Source organism: Suncus etruscus, chromosome 5 (genome assembly GCF_024139225.1).
Source record: "Suncus etruscus isolate mSunEtr1 chromosome 5, mSunEtr1.pri.cur, whole genome shotgun sequence".
Lineage (NCBI taxonomy): Eukaryota > Metazoa > Chordata > Mammalia > Eulipotyphla > Soricidae > Suncus > Suncus etruscus.
Window position 1 is genome coordinate 11997109 of NC_064852.1, and position 26429 is coordinate 12023537.

General features: G+C 42.9%; 1 protein-coding gene across 1 annotated transcript in view; it reads right to left on the bottom strand.

Moving 5' to 3' along the window:
• DENND1A (DENN domain containing 1A) overlaps positions 1-26429 on the bottom strand; it is a 536242-nt gene that overhangs the window by 314595 nt on the left and 195218 nt on the right. Inside the window, exons 4-5 of the mRNA XM_049774129.1 lie at positions 22790-22839; positions 7950-8069 (exon numbers count right to left, since the gene is read on the bottom strand). Coding sequence (XP_049630086.1) covers positions 7950-8069; positions 22790-22839 — 170 coding nt within the window. The remainder of the gene's footprint in view (positions 1-7949; positions 8070-22789; positions 22840-26429) is intronic.

A 26429-nucleotide genomic window follows, 5' to 3' on the forward strand; every position in this document is an offset into this window, starting at 1 on the left:
GCAAAACAAAAATATATAAAATAATTTGAACCGATTTTTTGAGCTGATGTTTTTTAGTTTTTTTAATATAATTTTTATTTTGATCATAATGGCTTACATATTGTTGACAATAATATTTAGGTACATATTTACATAAAATCAGGGGGATTCCCATCACCAATTTGTCCTCCCTACACCTCCGTTTTCGTCCTACCTCCCATATCCTCTTCCCTCACCCCCGGGGCTGCTAGAATAAATGGTCCCCTCTGTACCTAGCCTACTACTTAGTAGTCTTGCACCTGTTTGGTCTTGGTGCCTCCTTTATTTCCTCTTCTAACTGGGAGGCAGGACTAGCTAGTTCAAGTGGTTTTGTTTGAAGAAAAGTAATAAACTGGGGTAAAAGTCTAATATGCCGGAAATGGGCGGAATTCTTCTAGAGGCTCTCATTTTTTCTGATTTTTTAATCAGAGGTGATGTCTGGATTAATGGCTCCAATGAGCACGGTTTGCAATGCATAGCTTTCCGTAGCGGGGTTTGAAGCAGGACACAGCAACTCTCAGCTCCAGAGACATACAGAGACATAAAATTGGGGCTTACCTTGCAGAGGTCAAACGCGCCCCCCTTTATGAAGCCTCGAGTCCCCCTGGGGGGTGCGCCCCACTATTTGAGAAGCACTGCCTTAGCTCAGGTCTTTTAGTTTCAAATACCCACAACCTGGACTCAGGTTGTCTGAAGGCTGCACAAAAACTTTCCTTTGGGAAGGCATGAGAGGAGAAAGATGGCAGCTTGGAGCCTGGACACAGCCCAGATATAGATGTGGGGGCAGACATGCCCCTTCTTCCCACCGTCCCACTAGCCCCAGCCCCACTGAGCAAGGTAGCAAGGAGGGCAGGGCTACTGGTTTAGTCCCCTCCCCTTTCTTCCCTTCCAAGGTGATTTTCTTTACTCTGAACTGCTTGTTCCTAAAGTTGAGTTGTGGCTCTCCAGAGAATGAGATATTTCTAAGCATGAAGGCATCTGTGTGGCAATAAAATGGACCAAACTTCTCAACCAATTAAAAAAAAAGTTGTGACCTCCCACAAAATGAGTTCTGATGTGCACACATCCACATGGACCTTTCCAAATGTAAACTATCCCAGCTAGGACCCTGGCCTGGTGGCCTGGAGCATCCATACAAGCCCACAGAGGTTCCTGCCTGTCAGAGCAGAGGCCATGATCAGGTAGAGTTAGAATCTGCCCTCCCAGCAGGCCTTCTCCAGCTGACCCTCCAGAAAGCATCAGACCTGTTCTACATTTAAGAGGAGGAATTAAAAAGAAATCAAACTGCTCCAGAGGGATGGAAACACTCCAACAGCAGAGCAAAGCCCTGTGCTGAGTCAGATGAGAGATCCAGGTCTCCGGAATGGCACTTAAGGAGCAGGGAAGAAAGGCTGATTTCTCCCTAGAGGGGCAGTGGCTTTGATGCCCGGACTGTGCGTTTTCTTGTGTAGCAGGGTACCCTCAGGCGAGACAACCATAAATAGCTTACAACACAAATAGGAGATTCCATCTGTTTCTGGAATGTTTCAGCAGCACCTGCTTTCAAGGTAAAGTCTGGGAGCTGTCCCCACAGTCTTCCATCCTGACTCCCTCCCTCTGCTCCCATCCACTTATTTTCAACCAAAGCAGCCAAATCTCAACCCAAAGATTCCAGTCACCGCACCTGCTTAAGGAGAAAGGCTTTTAATCCCCCCCTAAGTTGGACGTGCAGTTTCAACAACACCACAACAGTTCAAGAGAGAAGCCCAAGTTCTTAGAACCAGACTTTGATTATTTCTAGCTTTGTTGCCTCTGAAAACGGAGCTTCACTGCATTTAGAGTAGAAAGGAGCACTAGACTGGTGAAAAATTATGTCATAGTTGTTCTTTCCATTAAGTCAGAATTCCAGAAGGAAACTAAATCCTACTAGATGCAAAATAATGTTTAAACATAAGCCCAGAAATCTTCCTACACAGAAGGAGAACCCATTGAGGCCAGGGGTGAATTTCATTACACTAAAAAAATAAATAAATAAAAAGTTGATGCTTCAAAACTCTGCTTCAGTCAGGGTGCTACTCCCAAAATTAGAAGTCTACACTCCTTCTAACAAGGCCCAGAAAACTTGCTTCAATGTATAGAAGCAGTGATTTCACGTACCAAGCAATTGACCCTTGTGTCTACAGATAGCTATACTGTGAGTGCCAGATCACAAATAGCTGGGGGCACTAACAGGTGAGGCTCAGTCCTGAGGGGAAGAAAGGCAGAGGCTTCCATGGCACCCCCGTGCTAACACCTTCCGCTCAGATTCTCCATCGCTCTTTCACCATGTCCACATCCTCCTTTCTGAGGGTCTCTGCACACCGATTCTCCTCTCACTAACCCCCCAAAAATTCTCCAGGCACTCCTGCCCCTAAAATTCTTGTTTATGGAACCAACTCATCAGCAGCATGTTACAGTTTTCCAATTCTAAGATGGGCATGCCCTCATCTGCAACCCCAAACTACCTTGCCCATTCATTTTTGTTTGCTTGATTTTTTTTTTTTTTGTTTTTCGGACCACACCATTAGATGCTCAGGGGTTACTCCTGGCTAAGCGCTCAGAAATTGCCCCTGGCTTGGGGGGACCATATGGGACGCCGGGGGATCGAACCACGGTCCTGATCCTTGGCTAGCGCTTGCAAGGCAGACACCTTACCTCTAGCGCCACCTCGCCGGCCCCGTTTGCTTGATTTTTTAAGAGGACCTCTCATGGTACTAGAGGCCACCAGGTCTAGGCCTGGGGAACTGCAGGAGGCCATGTAGTAGCTAAAAAGAATGCTATCCTTTGCCTTTTCCCCAGGATCTAAGGCTTTGAACTCTTGCATGCTCTGTCCATCTAAACCTAAAACTTGACTATAAACAGTATTTTTCATTAGTTTCATCTTGATGTGTCATTTGGGCCAGTCAGATGTCCTGATAAAACTTTGGTCCCAGGTCTCTTTGTTTTATGATATTTGAAAGATTTTAGAGGTAAATATTTATGCTACAATCAAACAGAGATGGTGTTAACTGAAAATGCTACCATTTTCTTTGACATTCCTGGGCCCACTAGTTAAGAATAACCAATATAGGTGTAATTACTGTTCTCTGAGCTGGTATTCTTAACGTAGCAGTAACTACCAGTCCGCAACTAGCGGAATGACAGAAAATAGGGGCATCTCAAAGAGAAGTAAACTGCTTTAATGACAGTAACTTGTGAACTATAAGCAAGAAGATGATGCTTATCTCTATGTTCATGAAAATGGCTTGTCTTCTGACACAACACATTCATGGCAAAGCTAACAGGTACAAGATTTGAAACCAACTTTCTAAGAATATTTTCAAATGAACACTTGTAAATATTTCTGGGGCCCATTCTTTCATAAAACTATTGCTGGAGCAATAATACAGTGGAGAGGGAACTTGCCTTGCAAGCAGTTAATGTGGGTTTGATTCCTGGTATGGCCCCCTGAACCCTGCTTGGAGTGATTCCTGAGCCCGGAATAAGCTTTAGGCACAGTCGGGTATGGCTCCAAGACAAACAAAAAAAAGCAACCAGTATTACTGTGTGCCTACGATATGTAGTCATTCTTTGACACACTGTATTGGTGAACAAAACAAAAATTCCCAGGCTTTGAGGAGGGACAGACCATGTCACTAATGATCAACCTATTAAATTATGTTGCATAAAGAAACTTTCCGGGCCGGAGCGGTGGCACAAGCAGTGGGGCATTTGCCTTGCACGTACTAACCTAGGTTGGACCGTGGTTCAACTCCCCCGCCCCCAGAGTCCCATATGGTCCCCTAAGCCAGGAGCAATTTCTGAGTGCATTACCAGGAGTAACCCCAGAGCTTCACCAGGTGTGCCCCAAAACCAAAACCAAAACAAAACAAAAAAAAAGATTTAAAAAAAAAAAAGAAACTTTCCTTGTGCAACTAAAGTTTTAGAATCCTGATGACCTGATCCTTATAGACAACATATCCACAGTGAGATTCAAGGGGTTCCTGTAAGGAAAAATGAGAATGAAGATTGGTAGATAACATGGGCCACAAGTCTGCCAATGATTGTTTTTCCTATTTTCCCTTTCAGTTAGTATATGATGAGCCCTATCCTCTCTAAGCCAGGTCTTTCATCCTCATGGAATGCAGCCAGAGACACAGGACAGGAGCAAGGCCAGGTATTTTCGAGTACCTCAACTGAAGTGTATAACCTGCAGTGAGCACTGCAGTTAGACATGTGTGAGCACTTCAGTCAGGTGTGAGCCCAGAGCAAGTGCTCAAGTGCCTCAACTAAACAAGTAGTATGGTCTATGCACAACCTCCATCATCACAACGAAAACAGAAAGAAAAACTTAAAAACATGTTAAATAGGGCCCGGAGAGATAGCACAGCGGCGTTTGCCTTGCAAGCAGCCGATCCAGGACCAAAGGTGGTTGGTTCAAATCCTGGTGTCCCATATGGTCCCCTGTGCCTGCCAGGAGCTATTTCTGAGCAGACAGCCAGGAGTAGCCCCTGAGCACCGCTGGGTGTGGCCCAAAAAACAAACAAACAAAAAACAACAACAAAAAAAAAACCAACATGTTAAATAGAGCCTGGAGAGTGAATCTACAGAGTCAAGAAGGCACACAGCTGATCCTGTTCCCAGATATGTCCTGACAGATAGGGGTGCTTCCCTAGCACAGTCAGGAATATCCCCTAAGCTCTGCCAGGTATGGCCTCATCATCCACTCCCTCAAACTTTTTAATAGATGCCGAGTGATAGTACAGCGAGGACATTTATCTTGCCAACCCAGGTTCGATCCCCGGCATCCTATATGAACCCCTGAGCCTGCCAGGAGTAATTCCTGAGTACATTGCCAGGAGTAACCCCTGAAAGCCCACAAAACAAAATTAAAACATTTAAGTATACATAATAAAAAGGACATGGTAACATTCTGACTATGTTTGTGTGTTAAAGTTATGCACAAAATTTTTTAATGTGAAACATATGTCTATTTAATTAGGCACATACAAACTCGAATGCATATAAATGCTCTGAAATTAAGACACTATTGTGAGTATTAATATCAGCTTATATCTGTGCACACAATATCTTGGTCAAACTGTACTCCAAGTTCTGGGATTCAGACTTGCTTAAAGTTGTCCATTTAGAAAAAGAACAAGTAGAGTGTGTAAGGAAGCAAGCAGGGCACGTAAGCTGCAGAGGGAAGGAACTTGACCCAGAGAGGATCCAAAACCCAGTCCAAGAGGAGGAGCAAATGTTTAGGGACAGACAGACCAGGGGCAGCAGCACGTATTGGCCCGGAAGCTTGAAAGTTTGGGAGAGCAAATGGGCAGCAAAAGCGCCTGAGAAGCAAAAGTTGGGGCCAGCAGAGGTGACCTCTGCACAAAGACAGTCCCTGGAGGCAGGACCCCTCATGAATAAAAGGGGAACGCACAAAGCCTGGAAGCTTTGAGCAGATATGCAGCCATGCGGAGACAGGTGAGAGCACCCCTAGGCCCAGGTTAGCTGGAACAGCTGGAACTGGGAACCCCAGCAGCTGAAGATGGCAGTGTGGGTAAATGCCCAGAATCATATCATGCCTGCACTGCCTGGGCAGCAGACACAAGGCCAGCCAGTGACCAGGATCAATAGGGCCTGACTTCCTTGTGCTAGTCTCACCACAGCCATGTTCCCCCAGGCAAACATAGGAGAGTGCTACTGTGTGCGTGTGTATGTGTCCTTTATAAATGTACAAACTAGAAAAGAGGTTGTGTTTTATTTAAAAAAAAAAAAAAAAGCTCCCCTTCCCCCAGATTAAACATCCATAGCCTGCATATCCCAGAATTCCTACCGCACTCTTTATTTTTAACCACCTCCCTCTCCTCTGGCACTAGAATGTCAACAGTAAACAGGCACTGCCATGGGATCACTCTGCATTTTATATAGCAAGCAAGCTGCAGCGTGCTCGGCCATCTCCCCGGCTAATCTTGGGAACTCCACAAAGGCAGGGACTAGTTAATAGTAGCACTCAATTAAGGACTGCCACTCAATGAATGAATTAACCCACCAACTTCTTCCCACAGTTCCAAGCTAGCAGAGCAGATAGCAGACACATGGATCGCTACTCTTTTTTTCATGCTAAATAATGGCAGCATAAAGACTCCCCAACCAGCTTCTCAGAAACACGGATTCCACTGACCTGCATGGCAACATGCGAAGTCAAAGGCCAGAAGCAAAGGATAGTAATGCTGCCCTTGGAAACCTTCAATTGCCAATCTTAGATTCTCAGAAGTGAGCTGAGAGAGTGTCAGAGTACCAGCACCCACAAACCAGTCTACCATTTCCCCACTCATCAGCTTTTAAAGAAATATCAACCACATCCCACACCGTTTTTGTTTCTTTCGTTTTTGAGCCTCATGTATCAGTGCTCAGAGTTTACTCCTAACTCTGCTCAGAGATCTCTCCTGGCAGGCTAGGGGACCACATGGGGTGCTGGGGATTATACCCAGGTTAACTGAGTGCAAGGCAAGCACCTATCCCAAGGTACTATTGCACCAGTCCCAAAATTTAAATATGCTGGGCCACTACCTTCTGGCAAAACTTCAATACTTAGTTATGCCCTCGGAGCCTCCGTCATTACATAAATATATGGCTAAAAAGTAATTTGAGGCCAAAACTGAAGAAAAAACCTTCTTTAAAGAGAATAAAAGAGATCATAAAACTAAGCTGTAAAGCAACCTGGACATCAATGCTTCATGGCCCAGACAGGTGAGCCTTGGGTCTGGCCCAGCACTGGCTCCATACTAATCCCTCTCCCTGCCTAAGCCCTGCTGTCCTGTGGGTAGACTCACTCGCCACAGCTTTTTTGATGAAAACCAAGCAGTAAAGTTTATGCAGAGAAATGCAGACACCATCCCAGTGAACTACCTTTCAGCAAAGGCACCTCTGGTGTCAGCCCTTGGGCTCTGGGAGAAGGGGTGCTGTGTGTTTTTGAGGTCCCATCCTTGGTGAAGAGAGAAAGACTGTGGAGAAGATGGTAGACCAGAGAACTAGCTTTTATGAAATTGGCCAAGGGTCTGGACTTTTATGCCTGGGTTCTGAGGCCGGGGGAGCCCGGGTTCTGTCAGGGGCACCTCCTGGGGCTGACTGATCCAAGGTCACTGCACATGAGCAGACACAGAGGGGAGGCAGACCCTTCTGACACCTACTTAAACTGAGGCAGATGGAGCAGGGAGTTTGGGGGAATGCCTTTAACTCCCCCTCAGGAGGCGCCCAGAGCCAGCAGCTCCCAAATCGGATTTCCACAAGTCCTCCCAGGCCAACAGCCACCTCAGCCTGCTGGCAGGAGAAAACAGAGCTCTAAGCCAAGTGTGGCTCTGGTGCAGGAAGGCAGGTTGGACAAACCCAAAGAGAGGCCTCTTCCTCCTGGGACGCTGCACTTTGCTCCACCCTCTCCAGAGGCAGGCGAGTGGGGGGTGAGACCACTCATTCACTGACCCAACGAGGGGCAAGGGTAAGGGTGTTGCAGCCTGGGGTCCAGCAATCAGCGTCTCTGAGACGTGCTGGGCTGCAGACACATACTTTATTCATAAACTTACATACACAAAACGTCCCCGGGAAAGCGAACAGGCTCATTTCTGACAGCTCCAGATAACACCGGCAGGACCCGAGACCACGCAGGCTCTCGGGCAGCTGTGGGTGCTGCAGAAGCAAGCAGCCCTTTCCCACCCAAGGGATGTGCTACAAATAAATAAATACAATTATCTGCAGCTCTCTGAGAGCAAGCCCAGCAATGGGTGGCCTTGCTCCCTGACTGCAGTGGCTGGTGGGAAACAGATAGGGACACGGAGAGAAGAGCAGCTGGGAAACTTTAATTGCAGGGGACGAACGGCGCAGAGGCTGACACAGTTCCACCTCGCCGGCCCAGCCAACAGCCCGGCCCAGGCCCTTACCTTAAGATACAGAAGCAGCTCTTGGCCCCCGGAGATAAGCGGCAGAACCCGAATCTCTGTTTGCTGTCAATGTCAGTGAGCACAAACGTGAAGTTCTGGCCGACTTGGCTCACCGTGAGGCTGTGGTGACAGAACAAAAGGGAAATGGATGTGCAGTGAGTTTCTTAATAAACTATCTCATCGAGACAAGTAGTTGAACCTGTAACACTTCCTTTCTCAGTGGAATGCCTGACAAATCAACTTAAACAGATCCACGCTTCGAGGGAACAGGCTGGGAAAACTGGAAATTTGGGGGTTTGGTGGGGGGTGGCACTAGTGACAGGACAACCCAAAAAAGAAAATCCAGTCTGCAAGAAAGAGGCTGACCTGGGCAGACCTGCCTCAGTCTCCTGCTCAGAGTTCAGGAAAGTGAAGAAGGGGAGTGCTATTAACCCCACTTTCTAGATGAGGAAACAGCCCCAAGCTGGCCTTAGATGCCAATTGCAGAGTAGTGGCAAGTGTGGTTTAAAATGGAGGCCTGGGTCGGAGAGATAGCATGGAGATAAGACATCTGCCTTGCATGCAGAAGGTCGGTGGTTCGAATCCCAACATCCCATATGGTCCCCCGAGCCTGCCAGGCGCAATTTCTGAGCATAGATCTAGGAGTGACCCCTGAGCATTGCTGGGTGTGACTCAAACCCCCCCCCCCCCGCCAAAAAAAAGGCCTGTCAGTTGCCAAAGTCCACCCAACCAGCTTGCTAGTAACAAGCACACAGAACAGTAGTTTGTGAACCCTTTATATTCTGCGAAGGGCAGTGATGGTGAGCATAAAACAGAAGTGTCCAGTATGGCAGACACAGCGGGCGGGGGCGCACACGCGCACGCACGCACGCGCGCGCACACACAAATATCCCCTCACACCCTTTTCTCATCGACCCTCACTGCCAACTTCGATGAGTGTTCCCATTTTGCAGAACAGAACTTAACAGTCTGAATAGGTCAGTACTAGGCTGAGTTCACAAAGCACCGTGAGCCAGTAGGCCTGGCTGGAACTCAGAAGAGGACCAAGTTAATCCTAGACCTTTCCTAGAGCCCCAGGTCTTTCAGAGTTTCTGAACTTAGGAGGGAATAAAGGAAAAAAGGAAAATTTAACTTGCATGTCACTGTTCAGATTTATCTATAAACTTTGTTTTCTCCAAATGATGGAGTGTGGGGGTGTCAGAATCACCTCAGGACTCAAGAGCAGCACTGGGATTTGATCTCACGACCTGTGCTTACTGGGCAAGTTAATTTAAAAGCTTTTTCTTTTTTAAGCTACAAAACATTTTTTGGGAGGCCACACCTGGCAGTGTTTAGGGCTTACTCCAAGACCAAACATTCGTATGAACATTGAGTAGAAATAAAAAATGGATAGCACGGCGGCGTTTGCCTTGCAAGCAGCCGATCCAGGACCAAAGGTGGTTGGTTCAAATCCCGGTGTCCAATATGGTCCCCCGTGCCTGCCAGGAGCTATTTCTGAGCAGACAGCCAGGAGTAACCCCTCAGCACCGCTGAGTGTGGCCCCAAAACCAAAATAAATAAATGAATAAATAAATAAATAAATAAAAACGATCAGACTTAAACACCAAATCCAAAGCCAACTACAACAGAATCGATACCCAATCTATAACAAGCTAGACACAGAAGGGACCACTTATACTAACAGCCCCCCCCAGGGGGGTAAAGAAGGCGGATATGAGATGCATACTAGGAACAGGGGTGGAGGGAGGACAACATTGGTGGTGGGAATGCTGTTGATTCAATGTCACTGTGTACCTAAAATAGTACTGTGGATAATTTGTAATCCACTTTGGTCAAAATAAAAATTATTAATAAAAAATAAATACAGTGAGTTAGGCATTAACCTTGCATGTAACCATCCTGGGTTTGATCCCTGCCAACCCATATAGTCCCCTGAACCAGGGGAAAGTGATCTATGAGAGCCACGAGTTAGCCTTGGGCATCATGAGGCATGCCCCCAACCCCCCCCAAATAACTAGACAAAAATGTAGGATCCTAAACTTTAATATTGTTATACAGTAATATATTTTAGAATTGACCTTGAATTATTTAATGGAATTCAAATGTTGCTATACATACTATATTGTGCTTTACAAAATATACTCAAATTAAGGGCCAGGAAGTTAGTTCAGAAGTTAATTCAGAAATACCTCCTAGAGACCCAGATTCAATCCCTGATACCACACCGACCTCCCATACCACTGGAAGCAGATCCTTAGCATCCGGAAGTATGGCACACAGACCTCAAAAATCAAAAATATCTATTCAAATGGTCAAAATATTCAAATCAATGCCCTCACAATCTACCTTATAAAAAGTTTTTGAAAATGAAAAAACACAAAGGTCAACAGACATTTTCCAAAAGCAGACTTCCTACTGGGTCTTTGGGAAGTGATCAATTAAGTTTTCAAATATGGATAATCTTCCTTTTGTAAAACTTCTTGGTGGGCCAGAGAGGTAGTAGAGTACAGCAGGTAAAGGGTTTGCCTTACATGGACCCAACTCCAGCATTGCATGTGTCTCCCAAAATCCCATGAGGAATAGTTTCTGAGTCCAGAGCCTGAGCACCACTGAGTGTAGCCCAAAGACCAAAACTAAAATTAAACTTAAGAAGAAGAAACTGCCACATCCAAAAATTACAAATGAGACTCTCAAAGGATCCCAGAACAAGAGTCACCCAGACTTTCCCATTTAAACAAACAAATCCATCCCTTGAAGAGTGGTTAGAAAGTACCAGAAAAATATTTCAGAAAGAAAAGTTCTACTCACCTTAAACAAACAAACAAAATAAAACTAGTAAAGTGAACGAGACAAGCTGGCGATTTAAAAGCAACCTGGTAATAAAACAGGTGTAAGTAATGCTATCCCTCACCCTACACAAGCCAGGAGAAGGAACTCGTTTCTATAAAAGTTATAGCACTGCCAGGGGACAGCCAACACTACCTTCTTGGGGCTGTTATGTTTTATCTATCTAAAGCTTGGATACTGTTACTATGGTGATTTAATACTATGTTTTAAAGAGGGATTATATGATTAATTTTAACAAGGTTGAGAACTGAAGATGTGTGAGAAACAGGATTCTAGCTCCCATAATTAAAGTGATTGGGGGGCAAGGGGGCCTCCTTGGGGGAGGGGAAGCCTGCATTATTAAAACATTTAAAGCAACAGGTCAGGATAAATCTAGTTAGGAATAAGAAGTAATTCTGAATAGGAATAGTTAGGTCGTACATGCATTTGCAAGATTCCATTATATGATCATTCAGAACATGACTTGTGGATACTTTAATTCAGGGTTTTATTTTACTTCTAAGATATAAACGAAGCATCCTAGAGAGAAAGGAGACTGACAGGACTAAGTGGGAAGTGTCGGTAAGGGGGGAGCCAGAATCTCTAGGACAAGGAATGAATTCAACCTGGTTTGTGAACTGCATGTCTTTCATTTCTCTATTATATTTTCACTACCATTAACAATGCTGAAAAAAAATTTTTTTTTTTTAGCTACTACATTGCAGGCTCAAAGAATCATTACTCATTTGCTTGGTTCAAATCCCAACCCAACCATTTGCTAACTGGGCCTGAATTTTACAAGTTACTTAACCTCCAAGCACCCCAGTTCCTGTATCTGGAATAATAAGCAGAAACTCTCACCTAACCTAAAAGACATTTCAGAAATATGTGAAGTAAGCATTTAGTAAAAAGAGCCAGGCTCAGTGTGAACAAAAGCATGCAAATGGTCCCTCTCTAAATAAAAAGTAAAATGCACCTGAAATCCATGTATTTGCTTAGGGTCTCAACTTGTGACAGGGTGAGTAGGGAATAGAAGGCTGTTTGGCTGCATCATTTTAGTCCAGGGAAAGCTTTTGGGTGACTAAAACAGCTGCTCACTCCTTAGGAAGGCAAAGAACATTCTTTTGGGGTTGTGCAGCTGAGAAGAGGACACTTAATATTCTCAAGTTTTTTGCTTTTGAAATTCCGAGTAGGGTGAAGAACAAGAAATTAAAAAGCCTAAAATCGGGGCCGGGCGGTGGCGCTGGAGGTAAGGTGCCTGCCTTACCTGCGCTAGCCTAAGGAGACGGACCGCGGTTCGATCCCCCGGCGTCCCATATGGTGCCCCAAGCCAGGAGCGACTTCTGAGCGCATAGCCAGGAGTAACCCCTGAGCGTTACCGGGTGTGGCCCAAAAACCAAAAAAAAAAAAAAAAAAAAAAAAAAAAAAAAAAGCCTAAAATCATTAGTATTTATTATTAACATTAATATCATAATAATTAATAGATCATAAAATATTAGTATCACTGAATATTAGTATTCAATAGTATTTTTTTCCTTGGACTGCAAGTCAAGCAATGGCCGTGAAGCAGCCAGCTGCTCTGGGAGGTGTGGCGCCCTGGGCACTGGCCATGCTGGTCTGTGATGCAATGGCCCATTTCTCCAGAAAACCATTTCTGGGAGAGGAACTGCTTCCATAAATGGCTGTAGCTTTTGAACTCCCTGCCAGGATCAGAATCCATCACTTTTTTCACAGGAATCAGACATTTCATAATGACTCATGGTGGGAAGAAGCTTAAAATTCATCTTTTATAGATGGAGAAATAAAAAACATGGGTCCATTTGAGGGATTGGTTTATTTTTGTGATTTGTGTTGTTTTACGGCAATTAGGATTTACACAAAAAAGCAAACATAGTTTTTATCAGAAAATCCTACAGCCTGACCAAAATCCTCCAAGATGTTTTCCACTTAGCTTAAAGAAGCAGGTATGTGAGAAAATCAGTTAGGTATCTCATCAAATGGACCGACTATACTCAAGAAGACTAAACTCAACCAAATTTGAGCAATTCCAGAAATAAATCCGGGACACCAGGGCCAAGATAATCCTGAGAGGCACTTCCCATGCCTACAGAAAATACAGTGGGGAGTAAATGTCACTGATGATTCAAACCCAACACTTTTACCTTCTCTTTTCCTTAGAAATGCTCTCAGCCATTGAAGCCTCTCCTCCAGCAACATTTTGAGGATGTTTCTAGCTGCAGTGAATGCATGGCAGGCGTGAGGCTGTGCATGTGCTGTATGATTCCAATTGTCTGAGAAGTGGGATCTTCCCCTAACAGCTTACTGTTTTGTTGCTCCTGTTGTGTATGTAAACATTTTATGGGATTATTATGTTACTGACCCTACCCTGATCGGTGATTGTGCCCTACCCTAAGGTGTGACCTGGCATTCTGCCTCCACCCTAGGGTGGTACCTGATTCTGCTTCCACCATTGGGTGGCATCTGATTCCACCATTGGGTGGTACCTGATTCTGGGGGATAAAAATAAGGGTCTGTGGAAGGCGAGGGGCTTTTGGCTGAAACTGATGCTGAGGCTTTGGACTTCAGTCGTGTTCACAGAATAAAGCTAATATTTCCACAAGCCTGACTATCTGCGAGCGTTTACTCGCCATTTCACCTCAGAACTGCCACTGAACAGGGTGGCAGACGCGTGCTCCGAGCTGGAGGGGAAAGACCTCTTCCTCCATCCCTCCATCAGTCAACCTCTTCAGGGGCTGACTTGCAACAGCTCCGATTTCAGACTGAGCAACTACTATGCTGTGATCTGCCACAGATAACAGATATACAATAATTAGGGCTTGCTGCAGAGCAAGAATAAACAGGAATACCATAAAGCACAGAACCCATCATGTTTTGATGAAACCAGAGCAAGTACAGAGCTAGGAGAAAATAGGAAAGAAGCAAAGTTCCTAACCAAGATGATGTGATCAGTGGCAGCTTCTTGAGACATGGTGATAGCATGTAATGAAAGGCTGAGATATAGCCACTGCATCTGTTGTTTGGGGCCAAGAAAAGATCTATGCAGACTCTCTTAAAAAAGGACTGTATTCAAGGAGTGGAAAGGATGCCAGTTCTGCTAATGCGCAGGTGATCGGGGAAAGTGGTATGATAGGAAATGGCTTGATGAAGCCAGCAGCCAGATCCTCAGTAGAGAACTAAGATTCCTTTAGAAGGGTCACAGAAAGCCACAGAAGGTTTCAATCAAAATAAAAGTCTGGTCTGCAAGTTTATAGTTTAGATCTAATTGTTCTGGAGAGAAGAGTCTTAAAGTGGGCAGAAGAAGTTGCAGAGAAAACCACCAAGAGGCCAGAGCAGAAGCCTAGGTGAGGCTGGATGGTGGCTGAGCTCTGGCAAGGAAGGCTGGAGGTCCACAGAAATGAACGGTTCCACTTAGAGCCGGCAGGTGTAAATGACAAGTTTGCAGATGGGCCGACAGTTAAGAAGAATAAAAGGCAGCATTTTTACATTGAAGCAGAGGAAAAACTGATACATTTGGGGTAAGAAATCCAAAAGTTCCATTCAAAATAGCTTAAGTCTAAAAACTCTGCAAATAAAAATGCCCATTGCATACTTAGGGAATCAGAAGAAATGTCTGACCAGAACTATAAGAACTACACAAAGAAGATTTTCAACCTTCCTACAAGTGCAGATCAGTGACAATAGAATATTTCAGTGCACTGAGGCAGAAAGAAAAACTAAGGGGCCAGAGAGATAGGAGATGGCAATACTGCAGGTAGGGTGCTGTCCTTGCAGTTTGATTCTAGGTACCTTTTATGGTCCCCCAAGCACTGCCTGGAGTGATCCCTGAGCAGAGAGCCTTGAATACCATTGGGTGTGATTTTTTTTTTTTTTTTTTTTTTTTTTTTGGTTTTTGGGTCTCACCCAGCAGTGCTCAGGAGTTACTCCTGGCTCCATGCTCAGAAGTCGCTCCTGGCGAGCACGGGGGACCATATGGGACGCCGGGATTCGAACCGATGACCTTTTGCATGAGAGGCAAACGCCTTACCTCCATGCTATCTCTCCGGCCCCTTGGGTGTGATTTTAAAAAAAAATCATTATTAAGAAGGGACTAAAGATTTGGAGCATGATGTAGGAGGTCCTGAGTTTAATCACCAACCATCAAACCATCGGGTCCAGGCTACTGGGCTAACCATTACAAGAGTAGTCACTGATACTGCTGGGGAGGGTCTCCAAAATAAATAAAAGTACTTGTGCAAGACCCCTAAGGAAAAACATCAAGATCCTTAAGAAGGCTGACACGCACAGCCTCTTTCTCATCCACAAAGGCCTTCCGATGGCAAAGATCCACTCTCAGAATTTACTTCTTTCCTCAGTGCAACACAGAATGAAAGATAAACCTGCTCCACGGCCACCTTGGAGAACCCTGAAGTTCACATTCCAACCTGATCTCACTGACGACTTCCACTGCATTGTTCATCATGGCAATCAGGGTAGAGAGAGAGCATCTTAGCAGCTAAGTGCTGCCAGAGATCAGTTGCAGAGTGGATCAGACTTCCAGAGAGATGAACAGCATCCTCCTCCAGCTCCCAACTGCACCTGAGGGGGCTCACTCCTGCTCCTTGCACCGCCCACCAGACACATTGGCTCTGCTCCACGCCCCAGACTTGAAAACGTGTGACTAGAGCACCAAGTATTCTCTATGAGTGGTAAATGAAGGGAATAGAGTTCTCCCCTAAAGTTTTCATCCTCACAAAACCTCATGAAGCTAAAGCAAAATAGCAAGGACATGTTCAGTTCAACAGGAGGATCTAGCTGATTGGCAAGATCTCCTGGTTTCTTGCCCCTCTACAACTTGCTTGTCCATATCGAGATCATGTAAAGTATCCTCTGAATGGGAGGACATTCAGACATGTCCCACCTCTTGTTTTTGAGAAGCCTGAGGACCTCTCAGATGCCAGTCATGCCAAACCCTCCTTGAGAGGGAACTGTTCTTTTGTTTCCTATCTCCCAAGTACAATAAGTAATCTTCCTCATTGAGCTTTGCTGACTTTTCTCCTGTTTGAGTCATCTTCCAGTAAAGGTCAGTGTCTTACCTGTACACAACCCCACACAATGATCAAGTTAGGAAGGTTCCATGGACCCATTTGATAACCATCTTGGTACTTTCTACATACACCAAAAAAGCTGTGACAATGTTCACTGCCAATGACAACAGTGAAACCAAGCATGAAGTCCTCCTGGTAAAGTCTAATGAAGTCTCTCTTCCTTCCTCTTTTCTCCTACATTCTGAATTATCAACACCTTCCTAGTTTCTTCTAGACTCAAAGCAAGCATCCTCAGCTAACTTCAGTATCACCACTTTTCTTCTACTGCTCCTGCCTTTAAGGAAGGAAAGGTTCAAAGGTTTTGCTATTTGGCATGTTGGTTTTTTGTTTTTTCTTTCAGGGTGTCCTATTTTACAGCACAGTGACACAAGAAATAACTTGCTTGCTGAAGACCTCCGCACAGCATTAGCAAACAATACGTGTGGGCAGGTGAATTTAAGAACAATCTGAGACAGCAGAAGTCTGCGGGGGATGTAAATGAGCCATACTGTCGACAGATGAGCTGACACAATAGGTCTGGCAGAACACAGCATCACACCGTAGCTAGGCAGTCATGGGCTGGGCTGTCCACTCCATGCCACGCCTTGGTAAGTGGCAAGAACTTGTTTGTAAACCAGCAGCAAAATTTCTGCGGACCAACACCCAGTTCACATCCAGCCACAGAAAGACCAGTGGTCCACAAACAGATGGCACCTGATGCCAACGAAGAGAAGAGATGATGCTGGGAAATAGCTTAGAGAAGCCGATGAAAACCCAGGAAGAGAACAGAAACACAGGCCTCTAACAAAGAACCACTGCCCCAGGAGAACAGGTAGGAGGAAGTAGGTGGCTGTACTTATACAGGGAGATGAGAAGAAGAAACATGTCTATAAGATGAGCAACGCCAATGCTTTATATGGCCCAGGAAGAAAAGCTCTCTGAATGTCAGAGCAGACAAAAGGGGCTGAGGAACACAATGTAGCAAGCAGGCACAGGGTGAGAAGAAAAAATTAGCAATGGGAGAATACTAGAGCTTGTTTTTAAGCTGTTGGGAATGATTCTGCAACAGAGATTTATGACGCAGGAGAGGAAAGACAGGACTTCAGATCAGAATTCCTGATAATCTGCTCAGTGAGATGGGTGTACTGTTGTAGCTCTCAGCAACACATGGCAGGGAGGTTTCTGTGAGTTAGAAATAATATACCATGTAACACCCGAGAGGTGGAAGGGAAATGTCCTGTCACTTCTAATCCAGTTTACCCGTAGTCATTTATTTGCCAGCTCAGCTACAGCTAAGGTCCCTCCAAGACCTGCCCGCCTTTCTTTGAGTTCACAAGGGAAGGCAGGTAGGACTTCACTTTATCATACCACCACATCTCTCAGACTTTGGTTAAAGGAGCCTCAGAGATTTCTTCCACAAACACCCCTTTCATCTAAGACTCAAGTTTCTTTGCCTTCCCTGCTCAAAGGTTCAAGTTGCAAGAATGACACTGACCCCAAATGTCTGGGGATCAAGAGCCAGGTCACACACAGCCAGAGACAGGTTAGCCCTGAATTGTTGTAGGAACCTGCCAGATGGTGTGAAGAAAAAGTCGAGATCTCTTGGGTCACTCAGCTCAAGGAGCCTGACAATGTCAATATGAGTTCAAATTGGAGAATCAAAAAACCATCCAACCCAAAAGGAAATGCAGAGAACTAACCCAACTAACTCTCTGATCTCAACCAGGAAGAAGTCAAACCCTTGGGGGAGACTCCCCATACCTCAGGATACAGTGATCAAAACAAAAGCCATGCCTCTGGGCTGCTGTCTCCCAAAACCCTATCCTGAAGTTAAGCCAACTGCCTCCTGGTTTTCAAACACCAAGGACACCACTTAACCCACATAAATAAGAGAGAAAAGAGGGCCAAATTAATTCACTTTGAAAAGTGAAGCAGAGTGTTTAAAGGCTTTGGCAGACATATACCTGTGCTCTTATCCTGGGCTTTTTTTATTGAAATTTCCTGGCTTTCTACAATATAAATATAATTTTTCTGGTTTTGTTTTGTCTTGGTATGAGGTCATACTCAGCAGTGCTCAGAGCTTACTCTGGGCTCTGGGCTCAAGATTCACTCACTCCTGGTGGTACTTAGAAGACGGAAATGTGGTTGCTAAGGATTGAACCCAGGATGGCTGCATGCAAGGAAAGTACCCCTTTCTATAAATTACTTTTGAAAAAATAATGATTCAAGAAAAAATGATTCAAGTAGATCTGGTTGCTTACACTTTGATGGATCTAATAGAGAAAGTATGTATGATATAGCAGGAAAAAGTACGGTGGCATTAAAACATAAGCAGCTCTCTTATTAATGATGGGACCAAAGACAAGTGATGCATTCCACAGTAGTCTCTGGTTCTGTAATTGTGCATGATGACCATGATGATCTTGCACAAGTATGGTAATCTTTCAGATAGAGGGAAAAAATAACACAGTACCTGGCACTTGTCGGATACAAAAAGATGAAAAATAATACTAGAATTGTATTTGTATTTTTCGCCATAATCTAAGTCATGGAATGCTGGCTCTGCCATCAGTTTAGTCTCTACCCAAGTCATTCATTTGTGTACCTGCAGAATTCATGATGTCGCTCTGAGGAAACACACACATGAAAAATATCAGATTTTCTATCACCCAAAGAGGCACCAGCAGGCTCAAGTAGGCTGCCGACATCAGGTACAAGCAAGTAACACTTTGACCTGAAACAGCATTAATTCCTATTATTATGTTCTTTAAAAGACTACCTACATCCTCAAATTAAAAAAAAGGTATAGTGGGTAGGGCACTTGCTTTGCCCATGACTGATCTGGATTCCATCCCTAGAGCCCTATGTTCCCCTGAGCTAAGCAGGAGTACAGCCAGATATGGCGCCAAAACAAAACCAAAACAGTAATTTGGGAGAGTGATATAGGCCTCTCAGCCCTGGATTTCTTTTTGAATCTCATATTTACATCGTGTGACCATAAGCAGGGCATTGCATCTATGTGCCCCTGACATTTCCTTCTGTACAATGGGATGATTAAGTCAGACCAACCTGAGCTGTGGAGTCCTGTAGTCTGTTCCCACAAACTTTTTTGTTTTATTGTTTTTTGCCTTTTTTGGGGGGGGGGGGGTCACACCTCTCAAGGATTACTCCTGGCTCTACATTCAGAAATAGCTCCCGACAGGCTTGGGGAACCATGTGAGATGCTGAGATTCGAACCACCATCCTTCTGCATGCAAGGCAAACTCCCTACTTCCATGCTATCTCTCTGGCCCCTGCTCCCACAAACTTTTAAGGCTAAACTATCAAGGACACATCACCACTCTCCCAGCAGGCTCCATCTGCTGGGGCAGAATAATTTCCAAGCTCACTCATGGGTTCTCTGCTTTGCTCTTGAGCACAAATAGGCTGTTAGGCTCTGTCTTCTACTTACCTCCTTTGCACACTCAGTGCAAGTCTGCTAGATTATAATCTCCTTGATTATAAGTCTTCCAGCCTTTGGCACATACTGTTTAATGCCTGTGTAATACAACTTGGACTAGACTGAGAAACGCTGGAAGCACTGAACCCAAGTTTACCATTTCCTCATACCCAACATAAAATTAGACATTCTGAACTGCACTTGGCTTTTTTCACAAAAAAATCCTTCCAAGCTCCAATCTCTGAGACTACCTGGCAAGAACCAGTGAGGTCTTCATGGGAAAATGCCCAGCATAAAATGGTGATTATAAACACCAATTCCCAATTCTCACTCTTGCTCTCAGCCTGGTGATTGGTCCTTTCATCAAAGTGATTTACTAAAAATGTGCTCACATGAACATAGAACTTTTATTATTAGTGGCCCAAGAGGTTTGCCGGGCAAGTCAATGTTTCCCTGCATCTCAGATAGGTTTTCCTAGCAAGATAACAGCACTTGTTTAATCTTTTACGATGGAAGGATAAAAATGAGATAATATGTGAGAAAGCACTTCCTTCTGAAGTACTTCCAGCACTATTATTTTTATAAGTCCTGGTTTCAGGAAGAAGAATCATAATGCAACACAAGAGACAGCAAGAGCAAGATGCCAATGTTAACGAGTGATGTGAAGATGACTGTGAAAATCCTACTCTTGATATAGACTATATATGTCAGAAACTTCTATTGCTGCTGCTTGGTGTAGAAAAGGCAGGGATACTGAAAAAAATTAGGAAGCTGTTGTGGAGTTTTTTGTTTTTTTTAAACATAATCACCTTGGGTGTTATTCATCTCCCATATTGACATTTTCAAAGTCAAAACAAAAACATAAATGTATCTGGGCATGGGGGAGCATTGTGGGCTTCAGAAGCTGGAAATTTTCATTTGACAGTGCTACTAAAAACTAAAAAAAAAAAAAAAAAAAAAAAAAATTACCATTATAGCCTTTGCATTGGCTGTAAATTAACTTTGTTATTATTACCTTGTCTGCATTAAAAGGTACCAAGATTGAAAATGAAGAAATGAGGAAAAATACAGTCTACCCAATAAAGTGAGTTTTCATATCAATAAAAGTTATCAAAACCTGTAGGATGTGTGAAATAGTAAAAAGAAAAAAAGGGGGGGAGAACATGGCAGAATTAGAATACATTGATAAAGGGCCATGTCTCCCCTGATTCATAACATTAAAAAAAAAAAAGATGTGGGGCCTTAGAGATAGCACAGCGGTAGAGCATTAGCCTTGCATGCGGCTGACCCAGGGATAGATTCCCAGCATTCCAGATGGTCCCCCAAGCCTACCAGGTGTGATTTCTGAGCACAGAGCCAGCAGTAGCCCCTGAATGCAAGTGGGCGTGGTCCAAAAACCAATGACTAAATAAATCAATGAAAATAAATCAATGAATAAATGAATAAATAAATAAATAAATAAATAAATAAATAAATACAAGAAATATGAAAATAGGAAGGTAATTTGAAAAAAATGTTTGGAAAGTAATTAAGTTTTTTGAGGGGTTTGGGTTTTGGGGTTTTGTTTTGTTTTGTTTTGGTTTGGTTTTTAAGTCACACCCAGCAGTGTTCAGGGGTTATTCCTGGTTCTACTCTCAGAAATAGCTTCTGGCAGGCTCAGGGGACCATATGGGATGCCAGGATTCGAACCACCATCCATCTGCATCCAAGGCAAGTGCCCTACCTCTATGCTATCTCTCCGGCCCAAGTAATTAGTTTTTAAGCCCAGAGGTATTTGATACCAGAGACCAAAGTCAGGTTTCCCACCTGCATACACTGAGCCCTTTGATCCAGAAATCTCGCTAGCCCCTGGAAAGTGCTTCACTTTTATACTGTTTTTTTTGGGGGGGAGGGGGTGTCACACCTAGCAGCGTTCAAGGGTTACTCCTGCCTCTATGCTCAGAAATCACTCCTGGCAGGCTCAGGGGACCGTATGGGAAGCTGGAATTCGAACCACCATCTTTCTGCATGCAAGGCAAACTCCCTACACCTCCATGCTATCTCTCCGGCCCCTGGAAAATGCTTTTGTAACACAACAAAAACCATGAGACATTACTAGTGAAAAAAAAAAAAAGATTTCACAACCATAACTTAAGGACTTGGACTTTCTTCCATTTCAGAATGTAATTAATCATTCAGGAAAGTGAGTAGAGGGATTACACATGGGGTGGGGTAGGGCGCACCTCATTATGCATTTCTTCTAATATTAACTTACAAAGTCATTTAAGAGATATCTATCTAAAATACATGACCATCTAACAAGAAGCTATATAATTTTTTTTTATTTTCTTGTCAAATCTAATTGTATTTTCAAAGCAATTTAGACTAATTTGTATAAATATGTTCTTGCCATAACTTGTTTTAGAAGTGGATGGACATGGCATGCATTGCTAATTCATACACATAAACATAAAGTTTGCATTGAATGCCTCCAAACTAAATCCAACTTCCTTGCTATTTTTAGAGGATATTAGGGAAAATCATGACCCTTAAATTTAACGCTATTCAGAGCATCAACCTCCTACAATTCTAAAACATCTTTTGGACTAGGATTTCAAAAGCCCCGAGGCTGGAAATACAATGGCTGATCGGTTTTTTTAAAAAAATATAGCATATTGGACCAGGGAAACCAGTGATTCAAAGTGACCGGGGTTGCTCCTGGCTTTGTGCTTAGGGATCAGTCCCAGTAGTGCTTGGGGGATGACATGAGATGCGGTGAATTGAACCCAGGTGAATTACAAACAAATCAAGTGCCCTACCTACTGTAGTTTCTCTCTGCTCTAGGAAAGATTTAGATAATTGTGTATTCTTTAGTCTGGAAATTTACTGACTATGCTTATTTATCCAGAGATACCATTCTTAGCCACCTTAAAAAAATGCAAGACACCACTGTGTAACATGACTTTTAATTAAAAACACTCTTAGACAAGACTGGCATGTGCTGACTTAAATTTTCGGTTGCAGTCTAGGAAAAAATGTGATCTCAGTAACACTCATAGGCAATGGAGTCAGGTAATATAACTTGGATAAGTTAAAAGAAAACAAACAAACAAAACCAACTTAAATTTAAATGACAAAAAATACCTCATGTTTAAATGACAAGCACATAACATTGGATTAAATAGCCTCCATTCTTAATTTTGATTTAAATCTGATAACCAAAATAAAAAAATGTAATGCCCTGCAAAAATGGTCCTTACTAACCAGTGCAAAGTCCTAAACTTTAAACTTTTTGATAATGTCAATAAGACACCCCACCCCAGGAAATAAATGATTGCAATGGTCCTTGGAACATCAGTGTTTTAAATAGACTATTAAGAATGATATGGTTTTCTATTTTCCCAAGCAATTTTTTATTCTTGATATTAAAACCTTTAATCATAGAAAGTAATTTATTCCTGAGCAATTTTATTAACATTTTTCCCTAATAAAATTTGAAAATCTGACACTACCTGTCCACATAGAAGGGGAAACAAAACTTGGTCAAAGTCTGTAGAACTTCCTGTGGAGAGAAAGAGAGAGAATTTACACATCTAATGGGACCAATAAATCTAGCATTAAGCACAGCAAACAATCTAGCAACTTCACCCTAAAGAATGAGGAGACAGATGAAGAAATATGAGCTTTATCAATTACATGGGAGGAGTACCAAGCAGTCAATCATGAGAAATAATCAACATGATCAAACTTCATTAAAAATGAAAAATTAATCAAGAATCACACATGGGCAAGCAGCAGGAGCCACGCAGGGAAAGCTCTGAAGGGAGGGAGGTGGTTGGGTTGCTGAGTGTTAACACCCCTCCAGGGACCATCTCCAGCCTGACCATATGGATCAGAGTGAATAACACCGAGCCACATGGGTTTGGCCTGGCAGGGCCGCTGTTGCTGGCACCGTTTTTGCCTGTTACCTAGGAACAGAGGGGGCCAGGATTAGACAAGGCTTCTCCACATCAATAGGCCAAATCACAAGCAGCAGAGAAAGCCAACTTGCAGATAATTGTCCCTGAACATTATAACTACATTTTTAAAGAGTGTAAAACCTCATTTGTTTACTTTATAAAGAGATGGCCTGGCATACATTTATTTTTTAATCAAACTGTACAGTTTAGTTTTAAGGAACACTATTTTTAGTTAAATGATATTATCATAATTGGACACACTTACCTGCTTGTTCTTTATGAAAATCCAAAGCAAACTACCACAATAAGTATCTCTTTTACAAATAGGTACATAAAAATATTATTTAGGGGATGTGTACACAGGAGTATGAAAAAAAGCAGAGTGACATCTCAAAGAATTATTCATAAAAAACCTTCTTAAATTACGAAAACTAATACATGAAGTACGTGTACTTGTGATGTGTGTTTTTTCCTAGATAGACAATTCATGTATTCAACATATATACACAAAGCCAAACACATACACAAGTAATATTTGTTCCTTCACAAAAATTTCCTAACTTGACTTCCCACAGTGGTTGCTTATCGTAAGTTCAAAGCCAATGTTGTAATATGTTTAAGTGCTCCTTTCATGCATTTAACTACTGGACATCCCAACTTCAAGACAAAAAAAAAAAATGGAGAACACACTTTTCTGTCACTGAGAAGCTGGTTCAAATTAAAACCAACCTGACCGTTGCAAGTCCTCATTTAAGTGATAAATTAAAGATCAGTTTACACATGTAGCACTTTCTCTAACCAATAATAATGAATTATCAATGCTAACTGAATTGATGCTTCTCGCTTCATTTATTTTTAAATCCAGTTCTATCATTCAAGAAATAAACCACATCAATCTAATAACCCACTCAATGAAGCAGAAAGCACAATGACTTGCTCTGCCAGAGCATGTCCCGCCTACATAATTCAATCAAGCATATCCTAGGTTTTAATATCGTTTTGGACTGAAACTATGTATATCACAGCACTGTTAAGGCATGTCATGTACCAGCAAATGGCTTGGATGCTAAAAACTGAAAGAGTGGAGAAGAATCTCTCAGCATTTTCCCAGAGGCATAAGCGACACATTAACATCCTCGTGTGGCATTCAAAAATCCATATCATGTTTTTAAACCTCTTTCTATTTAAGTAAATTGAAATAGCTAATAAAGAACCAGGCAAAAAAAAAACATAAAAACCAGAGAAAGAACTAGAAAAAAAAGAAACTTATCTGCACTTATCTCATAATGTTATTAGGAGACAAATATTTGAAAAGAAATAATAGACATTCTTATGTTTGTGGCTTTAATTATAAAATATACTATATTCACATACACAAAATTCTAATAACTTACATGTGCCCCCAAAACAATTTTTATGTCAAGCTTCCAATACCACAAAGCATCTTTTGAGCTGTGTATCCGTACATACCAAACACTCTTTTAAGCTTAGTTACCCAGACCACAATCCTTCGCCCCTCAAAGTTTCAGGTGTAGGATGTGTCTCTTTTCTGAGTTGGAAGTGGAACTCCTAAAAGACATCAAGATTTTTTAAAGCAAGGACACCCCCGCCCATGGCTATGAAGAGCCAAAAGAAAGAATCTAATATAATATGCCCAACTTATTTCTTGCCACACTACTGCAACTATTTACTACTTTTCCAATGTCAAGAGTAATAACCACCCATGCACTTGCCTGTCAGATAGTATTAGGATAAATATCAAAACACCCCATGTAAGTTGAGCATATCTCACCTCCTGGGAGCTTACCTCCTTACCCAAGAAAAGAGGGAGAAATCTAATTAAGCAAGGGGGAGGGGAAGGGAGGAGAGAAGGGAATATAGGCAAATGTTGGCACATGTTTGTGCATTACAATTTGTTTCTTCGTATTGGTGATATCACAAGAGCCTGATATTCCAATTTCAGTCAAACAAGACGGCAGTGTATGTCAGAAAAGAAAACCAAAAGTGAGCATCTACTCGGTGGTAGGCATATTCACCCATTATCTCAGCCACAACTCAAAAATCTACTTCTTAGTTTGGGAAGGGGAGGAACAAGAAAAAGGAGGGGGAAACTGAGCAAAGCTTATTATCATAAACAAAAGTTGCTGAAATAAAACCAAATGCCTTCATGCTGATCTTTTCCCACTTTACAAACATTTTATTGCCTTTTCCATAGGAAACCACAGCTAAGTGAATATGAAAGGTACCATCTCCAAGTGAAGGGGCTCGAAATGCTGATTTACGTATCTTTAAGCATTTGATCAATAGCAGAGTGCTTGCTTCACTATTAACTGTACAGAAAAATGTGTGCATTAACAACACCCTTTTCTCCCTGGAACTTATAGCTTTGGCAAGGAAGTTCCTTGGAGATGGTAATTTTCCTGTTTTCCTCCTCTGTTTCTCTAGCCTACACAAGCTCTTTCAGACAACCAACCTCATCTATTGCCATATAAAATCAGATCTTCAAGTTGCAATGCAGCTGATGAAATGCAAATGATCTCATTGCTAAGGCAGGGGGTGGAGGAGTTCATGCCAGCTCTCCAGATCAATTCCCAAGTTTATATTTTCACAAATCTCTTTATGTACAGTTTGATTTTTTCTAACACTTTAATGAGCAAAAATAAAATAAAATAAAATACGAATCTATGGAAGCAAGTCACCACAGTGAAAGTGCAGGGCGTGAACGGGATCCCAGGAGGAAACCAGTCCACCATGTCACTACTGGCTTTAGGACATTCGCCACCTGGTTCCAGGTCCCTAGGTTCCAACTCTTTTCATAATCAAAATGCTGCTGACATTATAAACCCCAGACGGGTTTTCTAAAATCCCTCCCAATCAATATATCCAGCACATAACTTATCGGAGACAACACTGAGCTCATTGATTAAGGTGAGTTCAGGAGCAAAGTTTTCAAAATAAATGAGACAAGAATATACAGCATTCAACCCCTTTGTGTCATCAGGCAATTTATGAAACAGGCAATTTCCAGGAGGGCCTTTCTTGATAGCAAAATACATACTTTATATGAGAAGAAGGAAGCTCAGAGGCAGGGAAAGGCATAGAGGACAGGCAGTTGCATAAACCTTTTGGCTGTGCATATATTAAACAGCAGACTGCACTGTGTAGGAGAAATACAACATCTACACATTAAAAA